Raw genomic sequence first — 11,468 nt, 5'->3', positions numbered from 1 at the left:
ATAGTGTTTGATCATTCACTAAATGTTCATAAAATGAACACTGTATGTTTAATCTACAATTTTCACAACACTATTAATAGGCATATAGCATAAAATGCTCGCCTGATTGTAAAACCATTTTTATAATTGGTTACTATTATTTATGGAGATCATCAGTTGTTCTCATTTTATTTTACACAGGCCTGCAGCTTGCACGGAATGAAAGAACATTGAACATTTTGCGGTTTATAGAAAATACCTGAAAATAGGCCTAGGGGTAGGCTTACGTCGAATATTGAAATTTAGGCCTATACCGTACACTCCAAATAACTCTGGGTGCACGCCCATAAAGGTCTGTTCACAACTTTTACACTGAATGAACATGTAATGTGTTCGTTTTGAACACTGTATGTATGTAGGCTATATTTACCACGTGCTGGGCCACGCATGCGTCGTTGCACCGTATAATAGAACAGACGATGTCATCGGGTGAGAAACCGCGATTTGGACGGGGATTTGGAGGTGAGATTTTACCCACAAAATACCATTTTATTTAAAAACAAATATATCGAACGTGTTCTCCACATATCATATAGCAACGAGACTAAAAATGTAAATTCATCGTTTTTGTATTGCGTGGTTTTAGTGCATTTTAATGAATGCGCAGTAAGCTTATCAATCATGACCATGCAATTGTCACATGGTCAGACAGTGTGCAAATCTGCAATTTGATATAGGCCTAATGTGAATTATACTGTAGGCCTAAACCTCTGACGAGTGTGTCTTACAACTGGTCAGTATGCGGGTCGATTTCATGCCATGGCATGCCTGATGGAATAGATGTAATTGCGATTTTGCACTAGTCAAACATGCATAGGCCTAGCCCTAGGTTTGCTGTAATTTACTACTGAGTCTGTTGTTACAATTAAATTTCGGACAAAGGTGTACATTTATACATTGACCCATTGTACTTTGCTTTGTGTAGGCGTATTGCATCCCTTTTTGTAACACTTATTGAACATATGTAGGCCTAAGTGTCATATGTTCCAGACTTGAACACTAAGTGTATGACATTTGTGAACACAACTCAGTGTTCAAAGATTAGAACACAAGTGTTCTAAATGATTAGAACACAAGTGTTCTAAAGCTGAACACATTTGATTTTGAACATGTAAATGTGTTCTTAAAGTGTTACATGGCATTGAACATGTAAATGTGTTAGGATTTGGAACACTTTGTGTTCAAAGTTTTAACATTAGGTGTTCAAAACATGAACACACCATGTTCACAAAATGACGACAATATGTTAACATCAAGTGTTCAAAAGGTGAACACACGTGTTCACAAATTATACTGTTGTGTTAAAGTCTGGAACACTTGGTGTTCACAATCAGTACACTTTTATATGTTCAATAAGTGTTACAATTTTTAGTGTTCTAATTCAGAACACTTTTTTTTGCAGTGTGTCAACCAGACCAAAATGCCGTACTGCGCAGGTCGGCAACCAATCACGACGCGTCTTTGCCCTGACGTCAGACGCAAACTAGTTTTTTTAATTCGGTCTTCAATAATACCAACCTTAATCTCTCCACGCGGGGGTCGATGCAGACGGCAAAAGTTTCAAATTTTCATTGAAAATTGAAATATTTTAGAATAGTAGTTTCCATGGCCATTATTTGGAATCAGCATGAAAAACGCATTAAAATGAGTACAAACAAGCCCAGTGGTTCTTGAGATAGCTCTTGATAATGTGAGAAAATATCTTAAAACATGGAATTTTTATGTTGAAGTCTATGGCTAGCAATGCATTAATGATTTGCATGCTAACTATGGGTTTAACATAAAAGTCCAAGTTTTGATACATTTTCTCATAATATCAAAAGCTATCTCAAGAACCACTGAACCAATACCAGTCTTGTTTGTACTCATTTTGATGCATTTTTCATGCTGATTCCAAATATTATGGGCATAAAAATATACAATTCTGATTTTTTGTTAAAGACAATTTGGAACTTCTGTATGCAGTCGACCCGTATGGAGAGGGTTTTAATACTATTGCCCGTTATTTTGACATCTGTTTATGATGCAGGTTTTACATTTTCTGTGACGTTGATGCCTTTTTATGTCATTTTATTTGCCTTCTATTATGCCATAAAGCTCTTTGTTATTGCTGATAATTGTACCAATGATGCTGCAAAGCCTTATTGTTCGTTTTATTGCATTGTTTTACACTTTGATATCTAGCAATACAATGCAAATGATCGCGATTAATTTTAGGTATAGTTAAATTTAAAAGACAATTGAAATAAATCTGTCCATTGCACAATACTACATACAATATATGCACCTGTTGTGTAGTTGTGCACATATCGTGTCCCTGAAATAACTGTATCATCGAAAAATTTTGGTGCATTTAATGAATGAATCAAACAGAAACAATTATATTTTGGGGTTTTTTTTTGTTATGTTTTTTGTTGTTGTTTTTTTGTTGTTGTTTGTTTACTTGTTTTTATTTATTTATTTATTTATTTATTTATTTATTTATTTATTTATTTATTTATTTATTTATTTATTTATTTATTTATTTATTTATTTATTTATTTATTTATTTATTTATTTATTTATTTATTTATTTATTTATTTATTTATTTATTTATTTATTTATTTATTTATTTATTTATTTTTTTTTTTTTTTTTTTGGTTTATTTAATTTTGACAATTAATCACTCCTTTTTTTAAATATCATAAGAATTTTAAGAAAATACCTTAATTTTCAATCCGTTCCACGGATTCAAATAATCATCAATCAATGACATTTATAAAAAATCTCATGCTCTCTAAATCTAAAAGAGTGAATTTTCAATATTTCAAGGAGTTGACGAAGGACACACCGTCGTTTTTGAGTGGAAAACACTCCACTCCTTTTAGAGTGAAATTATTCCACTCAAAAGGGGTTTACTCTCTCACTCTTTTTTTTTCACTCTTCCCACTCGGTGTACATTTAGAGAGTGCTCATTGGTGCTCCAGATCAGATCTGTGATTGATATTATATTAAATCCGTAAAAATTAGGTATTCTCGGTAAATTCTTATAATTCATTATACTCTTTTTCTCTTTCATTTGCCACCACCCAGTGGGTCATAGTACCTTCTTAGCATTTCGATATGAAATGGACCCAAAATAGGACTACCGGTATTGACCCGGATCTTATGAGGAGTGCCATCCCCGGTTGCGAAATATTTTTATTGTATTCTTTAGTCTTTTCTCTTTCATTTGACACCACTCAGGGGGTCACACCTTCTTGGCATTTCGAGATATGAAAGGGACCCAAAATGTGAATATTGACCCGGGTCTTATGAGGAGTGTCACCCTCGGTTGGAAAATTGGTTTTTTTTAATACTATTTTTGACTTTTTCGTTTTCATTTGACACCACTCAGGGGGTCATACCTTCTTGGCATTTCGAGTATGAGAAGGACCCATATGAATATTGACCCGGGTCTTATGATGAGTGTCACCCCCAGGAGCGAAATGTTTGCATTATATTCTTTACTTTTTTCTCTTTCATTTGACACCACCCATGTGGTCATACCTTCTTGGCATTCGGAGATATGCCCAAAAAGCGAGTGAGTAAGTAAGTTAGATAGACTAATATAGGCTGATACCATTTCATGGTTCAGCAAAAATGAAAGTTTTCGACGATACAGTTCTTTCACGGACACCCTGTAATCATGTCCAATCATGGACAGTCCGTATGTGATGCGATCAAGCAAAATCCGTTTCAAGTATAATATAGGCCCAAAACAATTTTGGGATTCTTATATTTTAGGCCCATTTAAGGTCTTGTCCCTGGCATTCCATTCTTTTTTCCAAATTTTTTAGGTCTTTCCTAGGTGGGATGGTTCTAGAGGTGAATTTACACCTGTTTATCCCAGCCTATTCGCTGGTCTTTTAACATGTTTTTTATAAAAAAAAAAAGCTTTTATATTTATATTTTTCAAAATTTTGATGTGCAATAATTATGTACCAGTGATGAAGTGTAATAAATAAAATAAATAAATTTATTCAAAGCTCCGCATTAGTGAAAACCCCATGTCAATACGACTTTTGGTTGCAAAGTTACAACAATTTGAATACGACACCGGTACATTAAAAAGAAAGAAACGGAGAAAATGAAGTTATAAGGATTCAGAAAATGTATAAAGAAGACATTCCCAAAAATTTTTCACAATTTTTTTCTTTGGGAATTCCCCCCCCCCCCAAATGGTCATTATTTTCATAACCCTAAAGAAGACATGGGAATTCTCAACAAAAAGACACCTTTTTAGTTTATGCTTGGGAATTCCCAAATATTTTTGCAAAAATTTGCCTGTCTTCTTTAGGGACACTGGGAATTCACAATTTTTTAATCATTTTATTGTCAAAATGGGAATTCCCATTTTTTTTAGATAAAATTTTGATCTGGGAATTCCCAAACAAAAATTTATGGTACAAACTTACATGTCTTCTTTAGGGGGGCATTAATGTCTAAAATAGCCCATTGCTATATAACTAGCATTGTTTAAGATCATGAAAACGAAGATTTTGACACCATTTTCATCAAGATCGGAGCAAGTTTAAAATTTTGACGTCCCCCTTATATTTTCTTTTGTATGCAGATATCATACATGCAACAAGTAAAAAAAGAGATGTTAGCTTGCTAAAACCGTCTCAAATTTTTTTAATTGAGTCGACTTTTGATCCATGAATCCTGTAAATCTACATAACTTGTATAATGTTATTTCAGATCATCCAAAATGTTCATTGAATAAGACTAACGGGATCTTAGAGTTACTTGATATCAATGGTCCATCTATATATAGAAAGAGAGATAGCATTTTATTCTGAACTTGTTCTATATTATGCAGGGAAGTCCGTTCTCAGAAAGGGATAAATGTTCAAAGTGCAGTAAAACATTTTTCATATAAGATACAAATAATTATAACCTCACACAAAATCAGACAAATGAAAGCAGGAATTATATAATTTAGTAGCCTATCAGTATTGCTAGTAAATTTTATTAATGTTTATTATTGCTATATGATATCTGTACAGTACTGTTTTAACTCAGTTATTCATGAGTAAAATAGTAATTGTTCAAGTTCCGTCAATGTCAATGCATGGTATACATAATACAATTACAATCTTTACACATTTTACAATTTAGTTTTCCAGTTTAATTTCAATACGATTCAGGAAAGTATAAACGTTCGTCATATCATCATCCAAACCAACGTTATTGTAAATGTCTTATTATTACCAAGATATTTTTTGCAAGAAGTGCCATTTGTAACCTTATACTAAACATGCTAAAACGGTTTAAGTTCTAATACTATTTCCACTATCACAATGCTCTTTCCAAACCAACCAAAATCATCTGCAACTCCTTTGTGTTGCAGCATGGCCGCCCATAGTATACCTCCATGCTGCAGTATATAACATGCGAAATTTTGAATTCTAATTTGAAGGTACTAGTATTCCAAACTCTGCATTCATGTTGGGTTATTACCTATAGAAGAAGTCGGAAATTTTCGATATTGTTTTGTATTGTATCTTTAAAGGTAATGATGATAAGTATAAAAGTATACATTTTCAGAAAGGAAATGATACAATGAATCCAACTAACACAGCAGATTACTGCAAAAACGAGCAGTTTTTGAGAAAAGCGCCAAAATTGATTTTCCATGCCAATTTTTTCCGTCATAACAACTTACCCTAAATATCAAAATTGACAAAAGTTGCATATTTGTGTTCTAAAGAAAGTGTTTTCCTAAATTTTTGATTTTTTTCCTTCGTTTTAAAAATATGGATCAAAAAGAATCAAAATTTGACTTTTTGTCAATTTTGACCAACATTTGGGATATTTTAAGGTATATTTTCAAAACGAAGAAAAATTTAAAATAAATTGAGGAAACACTTTCTAGATTTGTGTCTTTAGAATACAAATATGCAATTTTCGTCAATGTTGATGTTTAGGGTAAGTTGTTATGGCGGACCGAAAAAAATTGGCATGGAAAATCAATTTTGGGCATGCTTTCCTCAAAAAGTGTTCATTTTATTTTTGCAGAAATCTGCCGTGCTAGTTGGATTCCTTGCATCATTTCCTTTCTGAAAATGTAACTTTTATGTACTTATCATCATTACTTTTAAAGATACAATACAAACAATGTCTAAAATTTGAATAGATTCCCCCATTCTGGTAACGCCATTTGAAATTCACACTCCCTGTGTGGGAGATTAAGGTCATGTCTTCCTAGGGGTGTGTATGGATTTCAACTGGAATAGCCCAACATGTCAGTTCTAAGCTTCTTTGAATTGAGACCAATTCATACTTAATGTGGTATAATAGTTCATTCGTTGCACTATTAATGAACCTACTTGTATGGGATTTTCTCAAAACGTCGTTGTTTGGGTGAAAATTTATCCCACTACTGGCAGGAATTGTGACACATAAGATTAAGAAAGACAAAACAATACAAACAGGACAATTACTGATAAGCTACTCTCTTAAATTGGCCGACTGAAATATTTCAATCTTTTAACGATTGCTGATAAGAATCAATCTAAGTAGATTAAAAAATAGATTGAAACATTTGTTTGTTTTGACTCTAACTCTCTTTGTAGACTGATTTCACTATCTAATCAAGTGTTACTCCTATTGTACACTCTTAGAAAAAAAGGTTCCAGGGGGGGTTCTTGAAATGACAAATGGTTCTTGTTGGAACATCACATCTCCAAAGAACCTTTTAAGGTTCTTTATGTTCTTGAAAAGGGTTCTAAATAGCAAAATGTGGGTTCTATATGGCTATAGGGTTCTTCCAAGAACCATAATTTTAAGGACAACAGGTTCCAGACTGTCAACACACACCTATGTTGCAATAATATACCTACACATGATAAATGAGTTTTAAATTAAGGGTATACAAGGTATTGTTGGTCGAAGCAGCCAAAAAAATCGATTTTCATAATCTGAATCAATATATCATTGACAAATAACACTTTGGTGTTTTGCAAAAGTTCATTCTACAAATCATGTACTTTGAAAACTTGCTTAATTTATTGTTGTTAATGAGTTATGTACATTTTACAAAAGTGTTGTTGTTTCAGCCCTCATTACAACATAACTCAAGAACCACAAGACCTACAAAAGTATTTCTGTGAAATTTGAATTCTTCTATATACGCTCGCAAGGAAATGAGTAATGCAATTTTTGCCAAAGCTCACTACCATTCGCAAGATGTTGTGAACTACCAAATCGCAACACTTTAAAATAGTGTATTACCTTAAATGTTTTTGTACTTTATCCTTTTGAACAATACTGTCTATAAAAAGTGAGCTTACTAGTTAATTTATTTGATATACCTCTTTCAATGATACACTGATGAGAATTTCAATTAATTATTCCTGCTGGGTAACGATATGTAGTGTGCAGTAAAGCGGCCATCTAGCAAGTTCACATGTTGACACCATAGAATATATATTCTGCTTTTTAAACTTTTACCCCATAATTTCCCCCATTCTTCAAGCCATGCCTTTATCGGAGGCTAATTTCTATATCCAATAAATGTACCCAAGATTGCCATCAAAATTACTCAATCACAAAGAACACAATCTCATCGTTACTCTTCCCCCAGAAGAAAATCCATAAGTTAACTTGGAATTCTCCCAATGGAAGGACAGTCAACCAAATTGACCATAAGGTTCTTTCTAGAACCCATTAAAAAGGTTCCATCAAGAACCTGTAGGGTGCTCCCAGTGGGACAAACTGCAAGAACCATTAATGGTTCTTGAAAGAACCATTAAGGTGCTTAATAGAACCTGAATGGGTTCTAGATAGAACCCTGTTTCATGGTTCTTTATAGAACCTCCACAAAAGGGTTCTCAAGTAGAACCTTACATGGTGCTTTAGCACCTTTTATGGTTCTAAATGGAACCTTTTTTTCTAAGAGTGTAGGCCTACTGCCAAATGACATGTGTTGCATATGCGTATATTAGAGTGAACATTTTCAATCTTTTTCAACTGGAAAGGACTTGTCCCTAATTTCGGACTGTAAAAGATTGAAAAACAATGATAATCAATCCTTTCTACTGAAAATTCAATCGAAAAAGATTCGCCCCTAACTTTAATCGCTAAAAGTTTGTAAAATATTGAGAATCACTCCTTTTGATTGAAAATTTCAAATCACCCGAACGATTTGTCCCTAATTCGGGACGACGAGATTGAAAATTCAATCTTTTTGATTGAATATTCAATCGGGCAATTTAAGAGAGTATTAACATTAAAAACTATGTTTTATACGGTTTTATAGCAACATTGCTAATTTCAATGTAAACTTATGTGTATATACCATTTTCATTCCAAGAACATGAACATTTTGTACTGCAAAATATAGGTATAACATATGCAAACACAAAAATGTTCTTAAAACTATTGACGTTATAAACGTGTTATAAAAACGTTATGGTTTCATTCAAAACGTTTTGACATTTTAATGTCGGGTTATATAAAGGACATGATCAAATCTTTTTAAAAACGTTTTATAAAAAAAAGACACATTTTAAAATGTTGTCTAAATGTTATTATAGAATATTTTTGGCAAAATGTTTTGTCAACTCTAAAATAACATGATGTTAGGATGTTTTGCTTTGAGTTTTCGAAATGTTTTCGAAACGTTTTATACCCCTTATAAAGCCCGACAATAAAACGTTTTCTGTAAAACTGGGAACACAATGATGCTGCATGAGAAGCCTTAACCAAAGGCTATATACGAGTATGTATAAACTGAAATTTACTGCAACTGTATAACCATCTATAATGAACTGATATAGTATAAACATTACTGTTAATTTGGACATAAAAACATTGATATTAATTTTACATATTTCCCATATAGAATGATAATCCAAATGATACCCCCTTCTAATACCTTAAAATATATACCGTAAAAACTATAGTTAGCATCATGTGCTTACTATCGAGCGCTTTTAAAACATGCAAACATGAAGAGCCCCATCCACAAAAGTGTAAAGGGTTTTGAGCAAATCATTGATATACATAGTTATACGAGCAAATAAACCTGCAAATGTGTGTCTCAACCCCATTAGCTCAGTTGGTAAAGCGCCGGACTTCGGTCCAATTCCATGTTTTCAAAAGTGCTCGATAGTTTTGTTTTTTTCATTTCATTCGGCTGCGAAGCAGGCGACTACAAAGTTTCTCCATGTACTACGATCTGAAGCCAAAGTGGCAATGGCATCTGGTAGTAGAAAGTTGTCGAAATCCCCCAACAGTTTTTGCACATAAGACAAGTAGGATGTTCTTTGCCTTCCAGGTCTTCTTTTACCATGTAATGGGGTGTAGAGAGCATATCTTCTGCATGGTTCATCTTCCTGCATCCTCAGGATATGTCCCAGGAATCGTAGTTGTCGTGATCTGACAGAGTTGATAAGAGGCACAGTGTTGGTGATGGCATAGACCCTTTCATTACTAACATGGTCGGTGCGCTTGATGTTCAGCATTATCCTGTAACATGATGTACCAAAAGCGTTGATCTTATTTTCCATATCAGTAGATATCACCCAGGACTCACAGCCATAGAGCAAACAGCTTGACTTTTGTTGCAACAGTGATTGTTGAACTTCTCCACAGATGCTCCAGTTTCCAAAATGCATACCAAGCAAGCGCCTTCCGTCGGGAGAGGTCACTGGTGCTAGAGCCCATCATGGAACCAAGATATTTAAAATCAGTGACATACTTGATGGGTTCTCCGTATACTTGGAGTGGTGGCTGAGGATTGCAGTTGATGGTCATGTACTCAGTTTTGGGAACACTGATGATGAGACCCAGGCTTTCTGCTGCAGCCGCTGTTCTGGTCAGCTGTGCCTGTGCCCGCGGGATGGAAGATTCAAGCAAGGCAATATCATCAGCGAAATCCAAGTCGTTCAAAACCTTGGCAGGATAACGCCTGGAGCGACGCGGGTGTGTTTCAACACTCGATAGTAAGCACATACTATATAAATGTTAACTATCGAGTTTTTACGATAATGCCATCTAATGTACCGTCTCACTTCTGTACAATTTTATTACATGGATCGTAGTGTAAAAATGGCGAAAATAAGTTATATTGTATCAGATAATGTACTACTGAAATTATTGCTTCTTTTGTTAAGAAAAATATCAAAAATATTTGATTGTCAGATATTCATAACTATTGCTTGCAAGTTTTAATACTGCTAATGTCCCACGCGGTATTGGCTATTCCATGCAGAAAATAGATATACACACACCCCTATCGAGGAGTTCGGATTTCTGGATTTTTTTATCCGGTATATAGTGATTGTTGGAAAGTGTCCAAAGGCGAAAATATCCAACAGAAAAATAGTTCAAACTCGGAAATCCTTAATTTGAGAGGCTTGTTTTGGCAATTCCATGATTATTCCATTATTGGATTGCATTGCCCGTCGTTTTCAGGAAACAAACCTGGAGATCCAGACATTTTATTGACCATTTACTCCTCTGTATGGGATGTGCACTTATTTTCTGCAATATGCCAATACAAACTGCAAGTAATTGTACATGGATCTCGAGATGAACAAACAGTTAGCAACTAGCGTATAGCCAGGATTTTTAGTGTGAGGGGCAAAGCCTAATTTTCATCCCCATTTGTCAGTTTTGTGACCCATTTTTAGTCCTCTCAAAGACACTTTACTATTTGTCGACCCCATGTATCCCTGAATATTTTATGTGGGGTATCCCCCGACCCCCTTGGCTACGCTCCTGCAAGTGGTTCGTGAAAGGAATTCTTTTTATAAGCTTGCTACTTGGTCTAATGCTATACTATACTTGACTGTCCAAAAAGATCGCCCAGATTGGTCTACAAACTTCACAGGTCTATCGGATGCATACCTGCAGACATATCTCAGCTGGAGCTATTTAATAATTTTAATTTAAAAGTCTTTAGCTGCTCTGGAACATGTCCGTTAAAAGTCTTTCGATAGGAATGCTACCGATGGTTTCCTGGAAGAACAACCGCTCTATGAGCTTACTGCTGACTGCCCTCAATGCGGGGAGTGTAAGAAGAAGGCGACCAAATCGGACTGGTCTACTAGTGTAGGCATGACGGACATAGTCGCCCAGCATTACTTGGGCCTGGTCTTGTAATGATTCCACTTGGACTGGTTCTTTTAAGCCGAGTGTTTCTGCAAAAGAAAGATGGAAAATTATAGATTTGTTCAAAATTATATTCAAGAATTGAAAAAAGGAATTCCGCCATTCCATTTGAAAAAATCCTCTATGGAACACATGGCCTTAATCGCCCACACAGAAGGTGTGTATTTCAAATGGAGTCACCCATTCAGGTAGCTCTATTTGAAATTCAAACTCCCTATGTGGGAGATGAAGGGTATGTCTTCCATAATATGGTGTAATGGTTCCAACTGCAATAGCCCGGAAAAGT

The 11,468-nt window shown here is 34.5% G+C and overlaps 1 protein-coding gene across 1 annotated transcript in view; it reads right to left on the bottom strand.

Moving 5' to 3' along the window:
* Nucleotides 1-5,717: 5,717 nt before the first annotated feature.
* The window catches only part of LOC140141462 (nuclear receptor subfamily 2 group E member 1-like), a 46,932-nt gene continuing 41,181 nt past the window's right edge, over nt 5,718-11,468 (bottom strand). Inside the window, 1 exon segment of the mRNA XM_072163329.1 lies at nt 5,718-11,211. Coding sequence (XP_072019430.1) covers nt 10,970-11,211 — 242 coding nt within the window. The 3' untranslated portion in view covers nt 5,718-10,969.

The sequence above is a fragment of the Amphiura filiformis genome, chromosome 19, assembly GCF_039555335.1.
Source record: "Amphiura filiformis chromosome 19, Afil_fr2py, whole genome shotgun sequence".
Taxonomy (NCBI): Eukaryota; Metazoa; Echinodermata; class Ophiuroidea; order Amphilepidida; family Amphiuridae; genus Amphiura; species Amphiura filiformis.
Note: the sequence above shows the minus strand (reverse complement) of the source record. Positions and strands in the feature narration are given on the sequence as shown.